General features: G+C 40.3%; 1 protein-coding gene across 1 annotated transcript in view; it reads left to right on the top strand.

Moving 5' to 3' along the window:
* The window catches only part of LOC134214321 (5-hydroxytryptamine receptor 2A-like), a 388716-nt gene that overhangs the window by 253451 nt on the left and 110852 nt on the right, over positions 1-24413 (top strand). Inside the window, exons 4-5 of the mRNA XM_062693724.1 lie at positions 3160-3633; positions 20779-21027. Of these exons, the coding sequence (XP_062549708.1) occupies positions 3564-3633; positions 20779-21027 (319 nt within the window). The 5' untranslated portion in view covers positions 3160-3563. The remainder of the gene's footprint in view (positions 1-3159; positions 3634-20778; positions 21028-24413) is intronic.

Raw genomic sequence — 24413 nt, 5'->3', positions numbered from 1 at the left:
AAGGAAAAAGAAGGAAGAAAGAAGGAAGAAAGAAGGAAAAAGAAGGGAGAAAAAAGGAAGAAAGGAAGAAAGAAGGAAGAGAGACGGAAGAAAGAAAGGAGGCAAAAAGAATGAAGAAAGAACGAAGAAAGAAGAAAGAAAAACTGTTTCCTGAAAAACTGGAAAAAGAAAGAAAGGAAGGAGCGAGAAAAAAGAAAGAGAGAAGAAAGAAGATAGAAAGGAAGAAAAAAAGGAGGAAGAATGAAGAAAGACAGAAAAAAGAAGAAAGAAATAAGGAAGGGAGAAGGTTGAAAGAAGCCAAAAATAAGGAAAAAAGGTAGAAAAAAAGGAAGAAAGAAAGAAGTTAGAAATAAGGAAAATAAAATATGGAAGGAAGAAAGAAGTAAGAAAGAAGAAAGAAGGAAGAAGAATGAAAGGAAAGAAGCATATGAAGTAAGAAGGAAAAAGAAACAAGAAAGAGAATAGAGGATAGAAAAAAGACAAAATAATAGAGAAGGAAGAATAAAAGGGTCTTTCTTCATTTCGACCTTTTGATGCATTTTTTTTTGTTTCGAACTTTTGTCCCTTCGACCTTTTGACCCTTCGACCTGTTGTCCTTTCGACCTTTTGACCTTCGACCTTTTGTCCTTCGACCTTTTGACCTTCGACCTTTTGTCCTACAACCGGACTGAATCATATTCATGTTTCGGACTGAATCCTATTTATGATTCGGGTTGAATCCTATTCAGGATTCGGACTGAATCCTTTTCAGGATTCGAACTGAATCCTATTCAGGATTCGGAATGAATCCTTTTCAGGATTCGGACCGAACCCTACACAGCATTCAGACTGAATCCTTTTCAGGATTCGGCCTGAATATTATTCAGGATTCGGACTGAATCCTATTCAGGATTTGGACTGAATCCTATTCAGGATTCGGACAGAATCCTATTCAGGATTCGGACAGAATCCTATTCAGGATTCGGACTGAATCCTATTCAGGATTCGGACTGAATCCTATTCAGGATTCGGACTGAATCCTATTCAGGATTCGGACTGAATCCTATTCAGGATTCGGACTGAATCCTATTCAGGATTCGGACTGAATCCTATTCAGGATTCGGACTGAATCTTATTCAGGATTCGGACTGAATCCTATTCAGGATTGGGACTAAATCATATTCAGGATTCGGACTGAATCCTATTCAGGATTCGGACTGAATCCTATTCAGGATTCGGACTGAATCCTATTCAGGATTCGGACTGAATCCTATTCAGGATTCGAACTAAATCCTATTCAGGATTCGAACTAAATCCTATTCAGGATTCGGACTGAATCCTATTCAGGATTCGGACTGAATCCTATTCAGGATTCGGACTGAATCCTATTCAGGATTTGGACTGAATCCTATTCAGGATTCGGACTGAATCCTATTCAGGATTCGAACTAAATCCTATTCAGGATTCGAACTAAATCCTATTCAGGATTCGGACTGAATCCTATTCAGGATTCGGACTGAATTGTATTCAGGATTCGGACTGAATCCTATTCAGGATTCGGACTGAATCCTATTCAGGATTCGGACTGAATCCTATTCAGGATTCGGACTGAATCCTGTTAAGGATTCGGACTGAATCCTATTCAGGATTCGGACTGAATCTTAATCAGGATTTGGACTGAATCTTATTCAGGATTCGGACTGAATCCTATTCAGGATTCGGACTGAATCCTATTCAGGATTCGGACTGAATCCTATTCAGGATTCGGACTGAATCCTATTCAGGATTCGGACTGAATCCTATTCAGGATTCGGACTGAATCCTATTAAGGATTCGGACTAAATCATATTCAGGATTCGGACTGAATCTTAATCAGGATTCGGACTGAATCTTATTCAGGATTCGGACTGAATCCTATTCAGGATTGGGACTAAATCATATTCAGGATTCGGACTGAATCCTATTCAGGATTCGGACTGGATCCTATTCAGGATTCGGATTGAATCCTATTCAGGATTCGGGCTGAATTCTATTCAGAATTCAGACTGAATCCTATTCAGGATTCGGACTGAATCGTATTCAGGATTCGGACTGAATCCTATTCAGGATTCGGACTGATTCCTATTCAGGATTCGGAGTGAATCCTATTCAGGATTCGGACTGAATCCTATTCAAGATTCGGACTGAATCCTGTTAAGGATTCGGACTGAATCCTATTCAGGATTCGGACTGAATCTTAATCAGGATTTGGACTGAATCTTATTCAGGATTCGGACTAAATCCTATTCAGGATTGGGACAAAATCATATTCAGGATTCGGACTGAATCCTGTTCAGGATTCGGACTGGATCCTATTCAGGATTCGGATTGAATCCTATTCAGGATTCGGGCTGAATTCTATTCAGAATTCGGACTTAATCCTATTCAGGATTCGGACTGAATCCTATTCAGGATTCGGACTGAATTCTATTCAAAATTCGGACTGAATCCTTTTTCAGGATTCGGACTGAATCCTATTCAGTATTCGGACTGAATCCTTTTCAGGATTCGGACTGAATCCTATTCAGGATTTGGACTGAATCTTATTCAGAATTCGGACTGAATCCTATTCAGGATTCGGACTGAATCTTATTCAGAATTCGGACTGAATGATTCGGACTGAGTCCTATTCAGGATTCGGACTGAATCCTATTCAGGATTCGGACTAAATCCTGTTCAGAATCGGACTAAATCATTTTAAGGATTCTATCTAAATCATGTTCAGGTTTCGGACTGAAGCCTTGCCAGTTTAGGATTTGGTCTGAATCCTGTTTAGGATTCGGACAGAATCTCTACTAGGATTCGTACTAAATATTGTTCAGGGTTCGGACTGAATATTGTTCAGGATTCGAACTGAATCCTGTTCAGGATTAGGACTGAATCCGTGCTGTCGTATCAATATGAAACGTGATGTCGTAACAATATGCTCGATAAGACGCTTTTTTATGACTTCAACAGATTGTTCAACAATTATATCAGTCAACCATTTGCTTCTGACTCTTTCCTTGTTTCTTCAATTCCCAATAACACAATCACGTTTGGAGCTGATACATCCATAAAAAGAATAAAACTACATGAATTTTGTTTCACGGACCTATCACTAACAAATCTCTTCCATGCACTTCTTCTGCCTCGTTTCAGATTGTGGAAAGGTTTCCGTCTTCCGGTATTCAGCCCTTGCGGTCTCAACGACAGACCAACGCATATCACCAAGGGCCATGCCCATTGCCGTGGTGGCCACTGTTCCCGTCATTAATCAAGAACAGCAGTGGCCAGCAGAAAGTTGTTTCCATTCGTCGGTGGTAAAAGTGCGTCGTAATCTTCGCCACATGGCCAACGTTGACGTCAGATCAGTCGTTAAGAGCACCGCCAGCACGAGCACCAGAAACGGTATCAATGACGACTTCGACGTGGACGGATTCAATGTCAGCATCAGCAGTAGCAGCAGCAGCAGCAGCAACACCAGTGGCCGTAGCTAACTCATCAAAGACTTTTAGTGGAGCGATAGGACGACGAGTGAGAGGAGCTTCTAGCACCGAGATAGCATGGATTTCCACAAAGCACCCCCTCCCAGGCCGCCGAGCCTGGTCGGTACGGCCCTCACCAAGTCCAATGGTAAGTGCGTGTGAGAGGCTTCACTTGCGTAAGCAATCACCTTGTCGCTCGTATGTTGCTGGGGATGAAGATAGAAATGACTTAGGGTAATGCTGCTGATGGAGTCCCAGGACCGTAAATCGTTATCACTACGTGATAACTTATTTGGCAGTTGGTGCTCACTGGGAGGTGGCTGCAACATAAAACATCATCAGAAAAATGCCTAAAAGTATAAAACAGACGGAAGTTTTTCCTCGGATCGATGCATGCATGCTGGGTGGTACAAATTTAATCTTGCGGTAATGTTCGAAGAAAGTGGCAGAGGCAGGTAATTCGACTTTTACCTTCGATGAGCCAATATTTAGAAATATGAGGAAAATAAACTTTATGGGCTTACCGGGCTAATAACTTGAAAAATAACTTTTAGGTTCGATAGATGAATGTATTTGGTTTGTGTGGTTTTCATGAGAAAAATGCAAACATGAAGCAATTGTGGTTTAAGAATGTTCTCCATTTTTCTTACTCTTATACCAAGGAAAACTTGTTTGCAGACTTGAGACAAGGAAAATTACTTTTTGTGATTCATTATTACGCTGTGGTTTCGTATGCTGAAAAACACGTAACTTATCGCGACACCACAAACCAAGGGAAGCATTAATTATCGTTCTCCGCATTACTCGGAAACCTCATCTGATACTGACATGCGTCTCACATGAGGGTAAGTAGCTTTCCTTATATGGGAGTACGGTGAAAATTGTTTTCTACTCTTCGAGAGACACACAACAGTAATGAAATCTGAACCATCTCGCACCCATACGGAGAACAGTGCCAGTTTCTCTAACAGAGCTTGATTAATTTTCCATCATCAATTTCCATGGTAGAAGATGATGCGGTGGATATGTGAGATGGTATGAGCTCCACGCTCATTAGGGCTCTAAAAATATCACACACCTGACGACGGTTAACCGCAAATTTCGTTGGTTGGATGTAAAAGTTTTTACACCCGCCTAATCTTAATTATACCCACTCCAACAAAACTAATTTCGATGGAATGGTTTCAGATGAGTACCCATCTAACTTTGTTGCTATGTCACTGAACACTGGTTATTCTTCCAGCAAAATAAAATCGTGTTTACCGAAAATCAATCATTAATTGAATTGCAGAAGACTCTAAAGATTCATGTTGTTAATGTTATCATTGTCCTCAGCACACAATCCTCAATAGGAATTGGGCTAGGCAGACGAACAGTGCTTAGGAAAAATCAAGATGATTCTTTTTTGTTTGCATCAATGTGACGGTCCCTTGCACTGAGTGCGTGTTTGCTCTTGTTTCGGACAGCAGAACGATCGCGCGATCTGCTGAAATATTGCACAGCTGGTAAAAAAATTGAGCAAGCGTTGTGCAGTGCGTGTTTTAGTTGTCGCGAAGTAGGTAGTTAAGATATCAAATCAGTCTTCGGGAAAATACGTAAGACACGCGTTGCTTTTCTGTTTTTGTATCATCATGAATATGGCGTCATTCAAATGAAATAATTAGTCGCTTACCAAGGCAGACCGCATCGTGCTTTCGTGCTGTGCGGTTCTTTCTCTCTTTGCGGAAGGAAGTTTTTAATACTACCCGAAGCTATTTTAATTTCAACGGTGCTTCTTAGCGCTATTTGTACCCACTCATCCCGTTACGATCTTTGCAAGGACCCGTGCCTTCGTTTTACGTTGGACCCGTTTGCGGAAGTAAAATTCCGGCAAGCGGTGGTAATCCTGCAGGGACACCGTTCTGGGAAAAAACCTCTTAGAAGGTCACGTCTCCACGCTCAGCAATGAGCATTAATAAAAACAAGAGGAAGGGGAATTCTCCACTTCCTTCAAAGAAACAAGGTTTCAAGATCGTCCTGCCCAAGCGCGGGAAAAATAGAAGGAAGCTGGAGACTTCAGATATTCCTTCCAAATCTAACGTAGACATTATTTCTTCTCCTATCGAACTGAGCAATCAGTTCGATTTGATTAATAACGAAATTGAGGAAATCAAATCTTCCTCTAGCCCAGGTGATTCGATTCATGCGAAGAAACAACGGATTCCGCCAATTGTGGTATCTGTTGCCGTGTTTTCTGGCTTTCGGAATGAAATCTTGAGTAACCTTCAGGGGATCAAGGTTTCATTTCAGATTGCTAGGAAGGGTGACTGCCGCGTTTTGCCGGGATCCTTTGACGATCGCAAACGTCTTCTTCAGTATTTAACTGAGAAGCGCCATAAATTCTTCCCATATGACGACAAAACTGAGCGATTGTTCAAAGTCGTATGATGATAAATCACTGGATGATATTAAAATAGAAATTTCTCAATTACTTGGATTTGCGCCAGTCCAAGTAATTAAGATGAAAAAGAAACCTCACTCTGGTACTTCCGAAAGGGGCATTACTCAAGAATTTTATTTAGTTCATTTTAACAAAAGTGAACTAAATAATATGAAAAGTTTCGAAAAGGCCTGTATTATGTCTCATGTCCGTGTTACATGGGAACATTTCCGCAGGCCTGGGGGAAATTTCCAAAACCCCACCCAGTGCCGTAAGTGCCAGAAGTGGGGTCATGGAACCAGACATTGTCACATGGATGCTAAATGCATGATTTGTGGTGGAACCTCTCACGCCAAGGACGCATGTCCTGTAAGAGAAGATTCCAATAAATTTAAGTGCGCAAATTGTGGGGGCAATCATAAATCCAATTTCTGGGAATGCCCTTCACGCAAAAAAGTTTTGAATTCCCGTGCAAAATTGATGACGGGAAATTCCAATCGGATCCCAGATTCGACGGGTAGAAATTTTTCAAACGCTCAAATTTCGAAACCGGTTACCGGTCGAGCAATTCATACCCACCACAATTCACAAACAAATTTTGCCGCTCGTCAACGGGTAGCAAGCACTTCAGTAAATTCCAATTTTTCCAATGTACCTACGTATGCATACATCGCTGCTGGTAGACAAAATTTCTCTTCTCAAAATGAGGTTTATACCCATGTCCCAACGGAAAATAACTGTCATGTTGCCGATTCAGGTAGCATGACTGCTTCCGATTTTGATTTTTTAACTGAACAATTGCATCACATGATTGATGCAATGTTCAAAGCAAATACCATACCAGAAGCTGTTCAGGTTGGTATAAAGTACACACAAAAAATTGTTATCGGACTCCGTTTCAATGGATCCAAATAATTGTGTGAAAGTTCTAAATTGGAATGCCCGCTCTCTAAAGGGTAAGGAAGATGAATTATTCAACTTCCTAACAGTTCATAATGTGCATATTGCCATTATAACTGAAACGTATTTAAAACCAGGACTCTCCATTAAAAGAGATCCAAACTATTTTATCTACAGAAATGATCGTCTTGACAGCGCCTGTGGTGGGGTCGCCATCGTCATTAATAGACGTATCAAACATAAATTATTTTCTTCGTTTGAAACCAAAGTTTGAAACCTTGGGAGTTTCTGTTGAAACAAATTTTGGACAATTTTCCTTCATTGCAGCCTACTTGCCTTTTCAATGCAATGGGCAGCAAAAGAATTTGTTAAAAGCTGATCTTCAAATTCTGACTCGCAACAAATCAAAATTCTTCGTAATTGGTGACTTCAATGCCAAACACCGTTCATGGAATAATGCTCAAAGCAATTCCAACGGCAAAATTTTATTTGAAGATTGTTCTGCGGGATATTATACTATTCAATATCCCAATGGCCCTACTTGTTTTTCTTCCAGTCGAAATCCTTCTACTTGGAAATATTTGGAAATTAACGAAAATTCTTAAAAAACCTCAAAAGCCAATTCCAGCGCTTAAAGAGGGAAATAAAATTTTATTAACAAATGGCGAAAAGGCTCAAAAACTTGCTCAGCAGTTCGAGAGTGCCCATAATTTCAGTCTAGGTCTCACTAGTCCAATTGAGGATCAGGTTACACGAAGCTTCGAAGACATTCTCAACCAAGATAATGTTTTTGACCCTTCGTTGGGAACTAATTTGGATGAAGTGAGATCTATTACTAGAAAATTTAAAAATATGAAAGCCCCGGGTGATGATGGTATTTTCTACATACTTATCAAAAAACTTCCTGAGAGCTCTTTATCCTTTTTGGTTAATTTATTTAACAAATGTTTTCAATTGGCATACTTCCCAGATAAATGGAAAAACGCCAAAGTTGTTCCAATTTTTAAGCCGGACAAAAATCCAGCTGAGGCTTCTAGTTATCGCCCAATCAGTTTGCTTTCTTCAATAAGCAAACTGTTTGAAAAGATTATTTTAAATAGAATGATGGTTCATATTAATGACAATTCTATTTTTGCTGATGAGCAATTTGGGTTTCGCCATGGGCATTCAACCACTCATCAGTTATTAAGAGTTACGAACTTAATTCGGCTCAACAAATCTGAAGGATATTCGACTGGAGTTGCTCTTCTTGATATAGAGAAAGCATTTGACAGTGTTTGACATGAAGGTTTGATTGTAAAATTGATGAATTTTAATTTTCTGCTGTACATCATTAAACTGATCCAAAATTATTTATCAGATCGCTCACTGCAGGTAAACTATCAGAATTCTAAATCTGATAGATTACCTGTAAGGGCTGGTGTCCCCCAAGGCAGCATACTGGGGCCCATATTGTATAACATTTTTACTTCTGACTTACCTGATTTACCACCAGGGTGTCAAAAATCTTTGTTTGCAGATGACACAGGTCTCTCAGCCAAAGGGCGTAGTCTTCGTGTCATTTGTAGTAGATTGCAAAAAAGTTTGGATATTTTCTCCTCTTACTTGCAAAAATGGAAAATTTCCCCGAATGCTTCCAAAACTCAGCTTATAATTTTCCCACATAAGCCGAGAGCTTCTTATTTGAAACCTTCTAGCAGACATATTGTCACTATGAATGGGGTTCCAATTAATTGGTCTAGCGAAGCTAAATATTTAGGACTTCTGCTAGATCAAAAATTAACTTTTAAAAATCACATTGAAGGCCTTCAAGCCAAATGTAACAAATGTATAAATATTAGAGTGGGGCGCAGTTGTATGGAAAAACGCAAACTTCGTCCGATCAAGTGAGATCAAGGTTTCTCTGAATCGTTTTGGGACCCCAATCAACTGTGCAAAATATGGGCTCGATTGGTTGCAGCCTCGCATGCCGCATCGCGTTTTAAATTTACATGGAGATTAGTATGGGAAAACGTTTTTTTTTTTACATTTTTGCTCTTAGCACCTTCAATTTATCATCAATCACGTGACTCAATACGTTAGCATCTAGTCTGGAAGATGCCGAAAGACTTTGCCGAAGAAGGTACGTAGCTGGAAGGTCTACAAAAAATGTTATTACGTTTCGAAAATTGATTGTGTAAACCATATGCAAGAAATCAATGTTTCTGCCAGCACTACCGGACAACCTATGGCTATCGAAGGGCAAAACCTATCTTCCTTCTCGTCGGATTTTTTTCTTTGTGAAATGATTCCTGATAGCTCCTATTAGCTCTCAAGCCCTATAAGTTCAATTATTTTTAAATAACACTCAGTTAAATTATTGGTCTACGTAGTACGGCAGTGCTGGCAGAATAAACGATTTTTTGCATATGGTTTGAACACTCAATGTTCTAAGCTTTATAACTTTTTTCGTGGACGTTCCAGCAACGTACCTTCTTCAGCAAAGTTTTTCGGCATCCTTTGGGTTATACTTTAATGCAATGTGCCACTTGGTTTACGATGAACTGAAGCCTCTAGTAGTAGAAATGCAAAAATATACGTTCTCCCATACTAATTTTCATACAAACTTCAAACGCGATGCGGAAAGCGAGGAAGCAACCAATCGGTCCCAAATTCTGCACAGTTGTTCAGGACCCAGAATGGCTTCGAAAAACCATTGATTTGAAAAAATGACCATGACGCCCCACTCTAATAAATATATTAGTGTCTATATCCACTAGGGTGGCTCAAAAACACTTTTTCAAATTTTTTGATGGGCCGCCCTCTTATTCGGTTCTATTTGATGCCCTGATGCTCTGGACAAAATTTCAGCCAAATCGGTTAATGTTTGGGTGGTGCTAAACTCATTGGAAGTTTATATGCAAAAATGTATGCAGAAACATCCAAAAAGAGTGATTTGTAATTGTACGGCACAATTTACGATCAAGAACAATGATACTCATTCAGTTCTTGTAGAATTAAATACAGAATGTTATGCTGAAAACCGCGAGAAGATTAGAGCTTATTAGGCAAAGATATTGGCATTTTATTGGAGTGCTGTAGGGGTGAATTTATTTCTTTTCAAAGGTAAAAGAAACGAAATTTGCTCAAACCCTAGTACAGAGATATGTTTATAACTTAGCCGGGCAAAATATAATCTTCTCGCGGTTTTCAGCATAGCATTCTGTATTAAATTCTTAAAGATCTGAAAGAGTATTATAGTTCTTCATCGTAAGTTGTGCCGTCCAACTGCAATTCAATGTTTTTGGATGTTTCTGCATACATTTTTGCATATAAACTTCCAACGAGTTTAGCACCGCCCAAACGTTGATCGATTTGGCTGAAATTTTGTCCAGAGCATCAGGGCATCAAATAGAACCAAATAAGAGGGCGGCCCATCAAAAAAATTGGCAAAAGTTTTTCCCATACTAATTTGAGCCACCCTAATATCCACTTATAAACAGAAAATCAAAACTTTGTCTTAAGAACAAACTTTTGATTTACAAACAAATTTTTAGACCTGCCATGTTGTATGCTGTGCCAATATGGACTAGTTGCTGCAATACCAGAAAGAAGGCACTTCAGAGGATTCAAAATAAAATTCTGAAAATGATTCTGAAGTTGCCTACGTGGTATAGTACCAATGAACTTCATAGAATTTCTAATATTGAGACATTGCAACAAATGTCCAACAAAATAATTTCCAATTGTAGACAAAAAATCGTTGCGATCTTCTATTGCAACGATGAACTCCTTGTACCCTTAGTATAAAATAGGTTAAGATTAGTTTAAGTTGAAAACATTGTAATTCCTACAATTCAACCAGAGGAAAAATTCTAACTGCCAGAGGCAATTGAAATGTATTAATAATAACTAAAAATATAACATAGCAAATAAGGATGATAGTGTTAAGAAAACACGGAACACCTAGTCTAAGAGATGAATGCATGTATTAGATTATTATTATTTCAGACTAAGGCCGAAGTGGCCTGTGCGGTATGTAAGAGTCTTCTCCATTCGGCTCGGTCCATGGCAACACGTCGCCAGCCATGCAGTCTACGGAGGGTCCGCAAGTCATCTTCCACCTGATCGATCCACCTTGCCCGCTGCGCACCTCGCCTTCTTGTGCCCGTCGGATCGTTGTCGAGAACCATTTTCACCGGGTTATTGTCCGACATTCTGGCTACGTGCCCGGCCCACCGCAGTCGTCCGATTTTCGCGGTGTGAACGATGGATGGTTCTCCCAACAGCTGATGCAACTCGTGGTTCATTCGCCTCCTCCATGTACCTGCATGTATTAGATAATTAGTAAATAAAATTAGTTAAAAAAAGAAATAAATAAAAAAAAAAGAAAACAGTATGTGCTCTGCAGTTTCATCAACACCTGGACAGTCAGGGCACATGGGGATCTCCGCGTGCCCACACCTGTGGAGGTACTGCCGGAAGCAGCCATGGCCTGACAGGAATGGTTTCAGATTGAAGTGAACTTCCCCATGGGGTCTCCCCACCCAACTCGATATGTAAGGTATCAGCCGGTGAGTCCACCTACCTTAAGGAGAGTTATCCCACTCGCGCTGCCATCTGGCAACTGAAGTCACCCTGATGCGTTCGCGGGCTCCTCTGTTGCCACGTAGCTCGAAACACTCCTCGTCTTCCCGGAAGACCGGCCCGACTGTCATCATGCTCGCAATCACGCAGGCTGCATCGTGTGATATCGCGCGGTAGGCAGATATCACTCTGAGACATATCAAGCGGTACGTGTTCTCCAGCTTCCGCAGGTGCTTGGTTACCCCCAGAGCTCTCGCCCAGGACGGTCCGCCGCACCTAAGAACAGATACGGCAACGCCTGCCAGTAGCCTACAGTTCTACCTCGGCAATTGATTGCCCGTAGGCCTCCAAGGTTACGTCATCGGCAAAGCCGACGATCTTAACACCAGGAGGGAACTTAAGCTTCAGAACCCCGTCATACATAAGGTTTCATAATACCGGGCCCAGTATTGAACCTTGCGGAACTCCTGCGGTAATAGGAACGCTTCTCTGACCGGCATCGGTCTCGTGTAATAGTACACGGTACTGGAAATAGCTTTCCAAAATCCGGTGCAGGTTCTCCGGCAGGCTAAACCGGTGTAACGAGAGCGCGATGGCATCCTAGCTTGCGCTGTTGAATGCATTCTTCATACAAGTGTCACTAACGTGATCACTGATCACTAAGTGATTCTGCTCAAACAATTTTGATTTCAAAACTTGTTCTTGGTTCAGATGTTGTCGATTTCGAGATCATGGGCATGAGAGAAAAAATCATTTAGAACTCCGGATTAGTTCGTACTTTCGACAGTATTTCGTCTACAAATTGTGACAGAATTCTTTCCAAGACTTTATCGCAATACTGCCAAGGAGTACAAAAAGAGTTGCAGACCATTGTTTGCCAAAATAAAATGATACTCTACCTTTATTCACTTGTTGTGACTTAAAGTGATTATACAATAAAGCCAGAAATCGGCCATTTTGTAAACCACGTGCTTCTCCAAAATAATTTTCAAGAGCACGAGATGAAAAAACCATACCGCGTATGGGGCTGAAATAATGGTAGATCGTTTGCTTAGTTATGCTGAGCAATCATAATTTAAGTTTCGGCACTGTAATAAAACTATTACGCCAGATTTGGGCTTTTGGAAATGCATGCAGATAAACGTGTGGTGAATTTGAAATTCACCACAGGCTTCATTCTATAATCACCTTAATTAGATATGGTGAAAATGAATTTTGGTAATTTTGATAAGGTGGTTATTCAACAAAGCGACTAATCGGCGATCTTGGAAACCACGTGCTTTTATAAGTCGATTTTCAAGAGCACGGATTGAGAGAACCATGACGCACACAGTGGTGATACAATCGTTAAATCATTTGCTTCTTATGCTATACAATCGACTTTAATTTCAGCGCTGTATGAAAAGTATTATAACGTATTTTACCTGTTGAAGATGGGAGTGGAAAAACATGTGGTGAATTTAAAATTCACCTTAACAGTTTAACAGCATTTTGACCAATGTGGTAAACAAGACGGCGTGAATCCACTTCATCAGCACCTTTTTTTCACCACATTGATCAGAATGCTTCGAACGATGGGTGCAGTTTACCTGCATAAATATCAATCCAGAAACTAGCCGTCAGGCCATTACTGCTCGTGGAAAACAGGATAGCAACTCTAAAGTGACTGAATTCTTTTGTACATAAGTTACATTAACTCGTTCTTAACAAATTTGTTACTCGAGAAATTGCAAAACAACCCAAAAAAAGCAATGTCGAAAACTACGCAAAAGAGTGCAGTAAAAGCATTTTGAGAAAAATAGGAAAATGTACTGATCATGATTATGGATCGACTGTACGTTTAAATAGATTTATTAAAGGCTACTCAGAGTACGTCTTATTTGAAGAATTAAACTTAAATATGAGAGTTCGAAAATGCAAAAATCATCCGGTTATAAGAATGGCTGGTGCTACGCAATTTCAATAAAACATCGATAAAAAATGATTCGTTATCTGTCGAATGTAATCTCGCTCTGCGTGCAGGGTTTTTCGATAATTATTGAAATGTCACTTTTAAGTTTAATTTCAGTTAAATTCTCCAAATGGGATAGAACCTCAGTCTTACAATTCCCCATCGAGTTTATTATTTACTCCACGTTTCGACACAGGGACTGAGCCTTTTTCAAAAAGAAAATATGTCTGCCATCTGCTGTACTAAACTTTCGACGACAAACAATCCATGAAAAATACACAATCCCTGTGTCGAAACGTCGGATAAACGTAAAACTGAGTAATCATGTTTTTTTGTTGCCAAAATCGAATATTTTTGAAGTCAGGTTCATCTGAATTTAGAAGCAAAATGAAATCTTAATCAACAGAATCACCACACAACAAAGAGATGATCCAGCCTAGGGCTGAAACCCTTTCAAATAAAGACAAAAAAAAAACACACACAACAGAAACATGTTTAGAGTCCCGACAGAACTATTTTCAACATTTCGACAAAATAATTTTGATTGATAAAATTGATAAAATACATTCTTTAACCGTATCACAATATGCTCATTGTTGAGCATGAGCATGAGCATGAGCATGAGATGACCGTACAATTCGTAGTTGCTACTCCGTGATTGACCAGAACTAGCGGAATTGCACAGGGAACCAACAGATGGGACTTGGGATTAGCTCTCCATCCTCAATGTGCACGTTCCGAAAGCTCAACTTTTAAAGGGTCAATAACGGCGCCGGCCATGTCCTTACGATCATCTAGGGAAGGGAAGGAATGATAGTGTAACAACCGTTGTTCTAGAGACCGACGAATCGTCTGCATCTCTACGGTTGTTACGGGAAGGAGTATTATAAGTAGGGAGAGGAAGTGTCATTACTTAGATCAGAATTCACCTTGGTAAGTGATGTAATCCAAGTAACTAGCATGTTAATGTTAACGCGAGAACAAAGTATAAATCAGTTACGAAGTATTTTGTTGTGTTCTTGTTCACCCAACGTAAAGGCAGACAATCAATCGCTCCGGTAGAGCTATTTAGCTGTCCGCGATAATCAGCTATCGTGATTGTTTTATATTCATCTAACGCGAGGAAAAATAATCAATATCTTAGCGATAGACTTGTTTATTTGTACTTTGGGTTGACCACCTACGATGATTATGAATTATATCTATGTGTTTCCAAAGTGATTTCAAACAATAATTCGTTCGCTGTGAGTGATTATTTATTAGTGTTTTGGTTAAATGCGGCGATGTTTTTAGGTACTCGGTAGTTATTTTCTCAACTCGATCTCAAAACATCAATCGGAATTCACGGAAAACTATTGTCTATGCCTATTCTGAACTAGTTGATTTCTATTCAATAATATGAAATTATTATTTTAACGGATTCATCTGTAAACCTTTACTAGTTACTTTTGATTCCGGGAGATAGAAATTGCTTACTCGGGTCAATTTTGCATCAATTGTATGGTGTGTCTCCTAATGATGATTTATTCGAAACCCATACCCTGCAGTTGCGAGTCGCTGCTGAATCGGAAATAGAATCCAATATGGATGTTTATTACGGTCATCTAGTGACAATAGCGGATGAGTTGATCGATGGATCTATGACTATTAATAAAAAGGTGTTACTTTATCTATGTAAGTTGAAAACTTCTGGATATTGGGGTTGGGCTGAGTGCATATCTGCCATTGCAAACCACATGAACGTTGCTATAATTGTCTATCAATACGACAATAAAATCGAGTTTCGACCGAATACATTCGAACAAATCGACCTAAATTATTGTTGTATTTACTACCGACCTAGCATCAGAGTGACACAGGAGGATAATGGAGGAAAGCTAGGTAGAGTAAATAATCACGAACGCACTAGGCAGCACTCAAGTACAACGCTCAGATGAGACCAGGTCAAGACTCCCACAGCCATCTGAATTAGTTCTACCATCGATCCCAGAAATTACTACCCAACAAGCTACCCAGCCATCGCTGGTTGATGGCAAACGTCATTTCTCAGATACTCTGCTAATTGCAACAAAGATAGCACGGTGGGAGTGTACTGAATATCAAGAGACGATTCGTCCTGAAATAAAGATCTGTGACAAAACTGGCATCCGGTTTGCATCGTTAAATGTTAACGGCTGTCGAACAACTGAAAAACGTGAAGTGTTCACTTGTTCATCCCTCGCGAGGACAAACAATCAATCGCTCAAAGTGAGCAATTCTCGGTTAACCCCTCAAAAGGACCTGCGCTACACCTTCTTCATGAATTAATTTGAATACAGCAATCAATAGCTTTCATGTTTTTCTGTTGATTGCGCTATTCAAACTAATTCATGAAAAAAGCCACTTAGGTCCCTTTGAAAAGTTAAGCGAGAATTGTTCATTTGAATTTTTGGTGAAGTACCTACGTCGTCATTGCTCCAACGCGAGGAATCTAGAAAAAGAATGGACCAGAGATTTAAGAAAGGATTTAGATAAATTAAACATCCTACAACCTATAAATGAGCTATCAGTAGCAAAGTTGTTTTGCAGTTGCAAAACCGACATTTATTTTCAAAGAAACTCAACGCTTAGGGGTCGTACAGTAATTACGTAAGCATTTTTTCTCCCCCCTTCCACCCTTGTAAGAATTTCCCATACAAATTATTTTTTGTTTATATGGAGCGTAAGAAAACCCTCATAAGTGCTTACGTAATAAGTGTCTTACTGTAAAGAGACAAAAATGTAAACTTTCTCTAGAAAATTATATCGGGCTTTTTTTTTTAGGAATGTCTCCACTAGCGGAAGCTACCAGACGTGTTTTGTATGTTTTATCTTACAATCCTGTACAATGACCCATCAAAATCATTACAACCGGACATATGCGAAATTGCTAGATTCCTCTACACTCCATCTGACATCTGGCTGAAAAAATGTGACACCTATTTCAAATACATAATTGAGAAACGACCGCCCTACAGATTGAACACCATTAAATAGGCGCCTCAAAATTTGTACAATATGTATATTAATATACAGTATATCAGGACAGGACTATACTGCCGCTAACCGCAAGTCGAGCACATCTGTATATGGAGGCCCATATACAGATGTGCTCGACTTGCGGTTAGCGGCAGTATATGTATATCGAAGAAAATGTACTCGAGTTTTCTTCAACCCTCTTATTATGAATGGGTAAGAATCTCATTGATACATGAAATCAGAAACTAACAAATTATTAGTATATTAGTAATTATAAACACATATGCTCAATAAAACAGCGTTTTCAGTTTTTCTTCGCAAAAAAAAGTTTAATGGCACCAGCTGGTGGGGTGTAATTTTCAAAGGCGATTTAAAGCACTGTGCGCATGGATTGCAATAGAAATTGTTTGACTAAGTTTATCGCTCATTCGTCCTAGAACTAACATAAAAAAATCCCGAATAATACAATTGATTTCCAATGATGCTGTGATTGCTTCAAAACGCTGTGTCTGTGTCAACTTGTCTTCTCCATGTTACTAAATGTGGATAATTATCTATAAATGAAATTCGATATGAGTATATTTCTGAAAGTTTTCAAGCATTTCCATGATTACTTAATGCATAAAGATCTGGATTTTTTTGAAACTTGAAATTTTTGAAACTCTTTAGATGAATAAATTCCACGAAATTTTGTCATAGTCAATATAAGTATTCATGCAATTCCAAAATGTATGCTATGTGCTGAAATTGTTAAGTATCGATGAACACAAATTTGGAATCCTAAAGTGTTTTTTATGAGTCATAAATTCCATGAGTGTCATAAATGAGTCATTATGAGTCATAAATCAAATTCCAGAATAACATAGGGTTTTTGTAGTTACTGACGTTAGGAAGAGGCTTTATTATGGTTTTCTGAATAGGTGAGAGATTTCTCTGCAAAAATCGAAGAGACTTGAGAAGCAACCAAATCGATCTGAATTGTGCTGCAAAAGAAATGTTTTCTGATACGAACTGGTTTCTAAATTTTTTTTATCCTAAAAAACAAATTCTAACTAAAGCAGGCACAAAAGAGTTTTCCGATGATCCTTATGAAATCGCCAAAAAATTAAATGAAACAAGATCTTTTGAGGATTATAAAAATATTTCTTTAATGCAATCTCTGTTGTGAGTGCGAAGGTTGCCTAAGTTTTGTCCTAATACTTCCAATGGAATGCGTTGTTGATTTTTCTGTCATTGTAACAAAGATTCTTAAGTTTTATAATTTTATATCTTTCTGTGCCAGAATTATATAGCGATTGCAAAAAGCTCCATAGGAATTTGATCAACTGTTTTGCGGCATACCTTGCGATTAACTCGAAGATTTTCGAAAGAATGATCGTTCGAAATTTCATTGACCGGATTTGTGTACATGTGCTCATTTTGATGTAGTTGCTTCAGTCTTTTTTGAAGCGGATGGTAGTTTAATAGAACAGAAATATTTATATCTTAATACAATTATGTTTTTATGTTTCTGCGACCAGGATACTAGTCAAACAAATTCAGAACAAATTTATTATTTTAAGCTAGCAACTGAATTAGAAGCGGCATTGATTTTATCTTAAAAATCGAGAAAATGTTCCCGGAGGTCCAACTTAAATATTTCGATGCTTTGCTGAACAATTGGTCATAGATGTGATAACGCAACAAAAAATATGTTTATAGAATTCATAATCAAAATTAAGAAATATGTAGGAAATATGTAAATGAAATAAAAACTGACTAAGTTGGAATTACTTTTCAAATTTTCTGGGGGGAGGCACAAGTAGGTCTGGGGGGGGCCAGGCCCCGCCACCCCGCCCCCCTCTTATTTACGCCAATGCCGGACAACTATCTCATCGTGCGTTGTTTCTGATAGTAAATTAGTTGACGCTTATTGCACCAAATTATCTGTTTATCTCATATAAATAATGCCAATTACATCGCTAATTCAACTCAAAAGTAATGAGTCATCCCTCCCATATAAACACAATTCGCTACAATTCTTCACCAATTTGAACGAAACACTGCCAAACCGTAACATACGGAAGTCAAACCGTCTATAAAATTGAACGATCCTAATGTTCAATTACCTGAACTAAACTGGCTGCCACATATTATCACAACAGCTCATGTAATATGGGTCTTCATGTGAGAAATAATAAAATAACTTACCGAACGAGTCCTTCACAAGTGGTTAACTTTAAAGCTTCCAACTCAAATTTGGCATCGCTGGATTCGCTGGCCAACATATTTGAATTTCTCAAATTGTGGTGACATGTCGGGGAGAGACTCTTTCCGGTTTAAGCGTCAGTATTTTGGCCGTCTATTCCAAAAAACTTGAAAAAACATCGTAATTTTCTTTTTTTCTAGTTTGAAAATTTTCACCCTGAAAATAGAGAGAAAATCTGTCAAGCGTGAAAAAAAAAACGTCTTTCCTGCCCGAGGCCTACTTTTCCTCCTCCTTTAACCGTATTGCAATATGTTTATTTGTTGGTATTCTTATGGTCTATCTCATTTGGAGAATAAAACTTAAAAATGACAGTTCGAAAATTAATAAATTACCCGGTCATAGGAATGTCAAAAGTAATCTTGCTCTGTGAGCAGGGTTATTCGATGATTATTGAAATGTCACTTTTAAGTTTAACTTCAGTTCTATTCTCCAAATGGGACAGATCCTTATGGGTACTTGTCAAAGTTTCTGAACTTGCTTTAACGCGATAAAAAATGTCCAAGAATATAAATGTAGTGAGTGTTCATCATACGATATTTATAGAATAATCAGAGTTCAACTTTTCCGGATCGGTATATTTATAAATACTATCAGATCAGCTTTTTTGGTCTTGAGAGATTCCTATTTTAAACCTCAAAATCATTTTTTGAAACTTCAAACAGAATCATTTCTCATGGCAGGATGCCAATGTTAATGTATTTCAGAACCTTGGCAGATGGTTTTGCTGTTGAGCGAACAAGCGTTCCAGTTGACCAGGCCTACACTAGCTTAGCTTAGATTGGCTGTACACATCGTAGTTTCTAGTCATGATTGGCTGAGAAACAGCACCAACTCACCAACTGAATAGTTTTCTCTGGACTAGAAAGCTATTTCACGGTACATGCTTCGGAGTTTTTTTAATTCAAGACCAATAACGATGCCGGTCACGTCCTCACAGTCAATAAGGTTAAGGGGAGGCAAATTAGTTCGACACTCAATTCTACGAGAGACCGAGGAAACCTGTGCATCTCCATGAGTGCACTAGAAAGGAATATTATGTTTGTAGGGAAGGAAATCTATTGGAAATCGCCTTAGTTAGCGACTAATTATTTCTTTTGAACGACGCCATATTCATAATGATAAAAGGACGGATAAGCAACGCGTGTCTAACGTATTTTCCCGAGGACTGATTCGACATCTTCGCTACGACTAAAACACACTTGCAACGTACTTGCTTGTTGGTTACCTCAAACTCAAAGGATGCCAGGATTTTGGAAGCGATAAACAACGTGAAGTGTAAATGGCGTATTATCGGATTCTAATTGTATTACTATTGACAATAATCACCTATCGGAAAACTCACTCTTGGATTTCTGCTCGGAAAATTGTTAAACACGGCTCATCCTACCGAATAAATTTGGACAACTAAAATAATACGATCTATTTTATTCAACACCGCCGAATTTATGACATCATTTCTGTTCAAAGTGCAGAACACGTGAGAATAGAGCACCCATTAGGTTTTACGGCTCATTCGTATATGCCTACGGGTACACTGTAATCAAATAACGATCCAATTTGTCATATTCCTCCCGACATTTTCACATTTGCTCCTGTGATATATGCAAACTAGCTCCATGCAATTGCGACTAAAACATATACGTTCCACAATAGTAATAATTCTATAGTAATCATAGGGATCTACAGGTTCGGTAGATCAGTTGATAGATTGAAGAATTTCTTGTATGAGCGAAAACAGAAATATGGTCAATATTAAGTGTTCTTGTAGCTTTACGTTTATTGTATTTTAATTTATCCTTAATTGATTATTTATTTGTAAAAAAAATCTTTATGTAATTACGCCATTTGTTAAAATGTTTTTATTATATTCCCTGTCTTTATAAATTCATCCTCGAAATCCAATTCGGAACATTTTATTTTCCAAAATGGTTTCCAATTTTGTAATTGTTCATGCCCAAATTTCATTACACCATGTGGCCTCATCGAGCTGCCACTCAACCTCGCCCGTCACAATCTATTCATGCCACAAATTTCGCACTAACTGAATAATTGTGTTCTGTTTCTCTCCCATGCTCCAATGCTGCTGCTGCTCCGGCACAAAACGTTGCACATACATATTTAATTGTGTGCTCATCCCGCTGGTGTGTTCTGACATCGCCGTAATCACCATTCGAATCCACCCACCGCCGCCCGCTCGACTTGGCGCCGGAAGATGTGTACGACTACATATTCATCGACAGTGGCAGCAGCCCGGACTCGTACCTGTCCGGCGAGCTCGGCGGCTTCGTGAACGACAACAATGCCAGCCTGCTGCTCAATGGCACCGCGACGACGCTGGTCAACGGGACCGACTTCGGGAATGGCACCGCGGGGCTGGGGGTGGACGAACCCCTCGCTGACGTCATCGCGATGGCGGTGACGTCGCTCATCCTCGGACTGATGATACTAGTTACCGTTATAGGTGAGTAGTTCGGGGTGGTTACAGATGAGTCGTCAATTGTGTGATCATGGAGGAATCCGAAAATGTTCGAGCTTAACACGTACGTCCCCAACCCCCATTTTACGACAAAACTCAAAATTCAAAACCACGCAGCTCAGCCAATTTCTAACGGATTTTCAAGCAATCTTCTGGAATCGATCACAAAATTCCTATAGTTTTAAGAACTGAGGTCAATTTTTGTCCAATGGCCATGGTTCCGGATATATTCCGGGGAGTACTGGGGTTACCTCCCTCCCGGAAAAAATGGTCACTGGCAGATCGGCTTGAAATCCATCGTGCGACATGTCAAACTTCATGATTTTGCAAAACAAGTACACTGGAGTACATTTCGGCGATTTTCGATCGAATTGGCCACCCTCCGGGTACTTCCAGGGCCTGGTTCCCTTGGGGAAGTGGCCAATTTTCATTCGCTTTTGGAACCCATCTTGCGACATATCAAACTTCATGATTTTGCAAAACAAGTACACTGGAGTACATTTCGGTGATTTTCGATCGAATTGGCCACCCTCCGGGTACTTCCAGGGCCTGGTTCCCTTGGGGAAGTGGCCAATTTTCATTCGCTTTTGTAACCCATCTTGCGACATATCAAACTTCATGATTTTGCAAAACAAGTACACTGGAGTACATTTCGGCGATTTTCGATCGAATTAACCACTCTCCGGGTACTTCCAGGGCCTGGTTCCCTTGGAGAAGTGGCCAATTTTCGTTCAATCTTGGAACCCATCTTGCGACATGTCAAACTTCATGATTTTGCAAAACAAGTACACTGGAGTACATTTCGGCGATTTTCGATCGAATTGGCCACCCTCCGGGTATTTCCAGGGCCTGGTTCCCTTGGAGAAGTGGCCAATTTTCGTTTACTCTTGAAATCCACCTTGCGGCATGTCAAACATCATGATTTTGCAAAACAAGTACACTGGAGTCCATTTCGGTGATTTTCGATCGAATTGGCCACCTTCCGGGTACTTCCAGGTAGACCTGTGCGTGAAATTTGACCGGCGGTGGCATGATAGATCATTTTCAGCCAGCGGTGTCACGCCGTTGGTGATTGGCGGTGGCGTGGATCGGCGTGAACCAGTTTCAAGCGCCAAAATTTATTGAGAAGTTCCTCCCGGAATTCCTCCAGAAGTTCCTCCACGAGTTTTTTCAAAAGATCGTCAAGAAATTCCTTTGGACATTCCTCCAGATATTCCTCTATAAGTGCCTCTGGGAAATTCTTCCAGATACTCCTCCCGGATATCGTCTGGAAGTTCCTCCAGGAATTCCTCCGGAAGCTCCTCCAGGAATTCCTCCGGAAGTTCCTCCAGGAATTCCTCCGGAAGTTCCTCCAGGAATTCCTCTGGAAGTTCCTCCAGGAATTCCTCCGGAAGTTCTTCCAGGAATTCCTCCGGAAGTTCCTCCAGGAATTCCTCCGGAAGTTCCTCCAGGCATTCCTCCGGAAGTTCCTCCAGGAATTCCTCCGGAAGTTCCTCCAGGAACTCCTCCGTAAGTTCCTCCAGGAATTCCTCCGGAAGTTCCTCCAGGAATTCCTCCGAAAGTTCCTCCAGGAATTCCTCCGAAAGTTCCTCCAGGAATTCCTCCAGGAATTCCTCCGGAAGTTCCTCCAGGAATTCCTCCGAAAGTTCCTCCAGGAATTCCTCCGAAAGTTCCTCCAGGAATTTCTCCGGAAGTTCCTCCAGGAATTTCTCCGGAAGTTCCTCCAGGAATTTCTCCGGAAGTTCCTCCAGGAATTTTTCCGGAAGTTCCTCCAGGAATTTCTCCGGAAGTTCCTCCAGGAATTTCTCCGGAAGTTCCTCCAGGAATTTCTCCGGAAGTTCCTCCAGGAATTTCTCCGGAAGTTCCTCCAGGAATTCCTCTGGAAGTTTCTCCAGGAATTTCTCCGGAAGTTCCTCTACGAAATCCTACAGAAATTCATGGAAATCCAGGTGGTCAATTCCAGTTTTTCGGAGGAATTCCCGGAGGAACTTCCAGAGAAATTCCTAGATTAACTTCCGGAGAAATTCCTGGAGGAACTTCCGGAAGAGTTCATGGAGAAACTTCCAGAGGAATTCCTGGAGAAACTTCCGGAGGAATTCCCGGAGGAACCTCCGGAGGAATTCCTAGAGGAACTTCCAGATGAATTCCTGGAGGAGCTTCCGGAGGAATTCCTGAAGGAACTTCCAGGCGAAATCCGGGAGGAGTTTCTGGAGGAACTTCCCAGAGGCACTTACGGAGGAATGTCCAAAGGAATTTCTTGACGATCTTCTGAAAAAACTAGTGGAGGAGCTTCTGGAAGAATTCCTCGACGAACTTCTGAAGAAATTTTGGCGCTTGAATTTGGTTCACGCCGATCCACGCCACCGCTGATCACCAACGGCGTGACGCCGCCGCCGCTGCCTAAAAATGATCTATCACGCCACTGCCGGTAAAATTTCAATCAGCGCACAGGCCTACCTGGAAGTACCCGGAAGGTGCCCAATTCGATCGAAAATCACCGAAATGGACTCCAGTGTACTTGTTTTGCAAAATTATGAAGTTTGATATGCCGCAAGGTGGGTTCAAAGATTGAACGAAAATAGGCCACTTCCCCAAGGGACCCAGGCCCTAGAAGTATCCGGAAGATGGCCATCGATCGAGAATCATCGAAATGTACTCCAGTGTACTTGTTTTGCAAAATCATTAAGTTTGACATGTCGCAAGATGGGTTCCAAGATTGAACAAAAATTAGCCACCTCCCCAAGGGAACCAGGCCCTGGAAGTACCCGGATAGTGGTCAATTCGATCTAAAATCGCCAAAATTTACTCCATTGTACTTGTTCTGCAAAATCATGAAGTTTGATATGTCGCAAGATGGGTTCCAAGATCGAATGAAAACTGGCCACTTCCCTAAGGAACCAGGCCCTGGAAGTACCCGGAGGGTGGCCAATTCGATCGAAAATCGCCAAAATTTATTCCATTGTACTTGTACATTGTACTCTACATTGTACTTGCCACTTCCCCAAGGGGACCAGGCCCTGGAAGTACCCGGGGGGTGGCCAATTCGATCGAAAATCACCGAAATGTACTCCAGTGCACTTGTTTTGCAAAATCATGAAGTTTGATATGTCGCAAGATGGGTTTCAAAAGCGAATGAAAATTGGCCACTTCCCCAAGGGAACCAGGCCCTGGAAGTACCCGGAGGGTGGCCAATTCGATCGAAAATCGCCGATATGTACTCCAGTGTACTTGTTTTGCAAAATCATGAAGTTTGATATGTCGCAAGATGGGTTCCAAAAGCGAATAAAAATTGGCCACTTCCCCAAGGGAACCAGGCCCTAGAAGTACCCGGAGGGTGGCCAATTCGATCGAAAATCGCCGAAATGTACTCC

Source organism: Armigeres subalbatus, chromosome 2 (assembly GCF_024139115.2).
Source record: "Armigeres subalbatus isolate Guangzhou_Male chromosome 2, GZ_Asu_2, whole genome shotgun sequence".
Classification (NCBI taxonomy): Eukaryota; Metazoa; Arthropoda; class Insecta; order Diptera; family Culicidae; genus Armigeres; species Armigeres subalbatus.
Note: the sequence above shows the minus strand (reverse complement) of the source record. Positions and strands in the feature narration are given on the sequence as shown.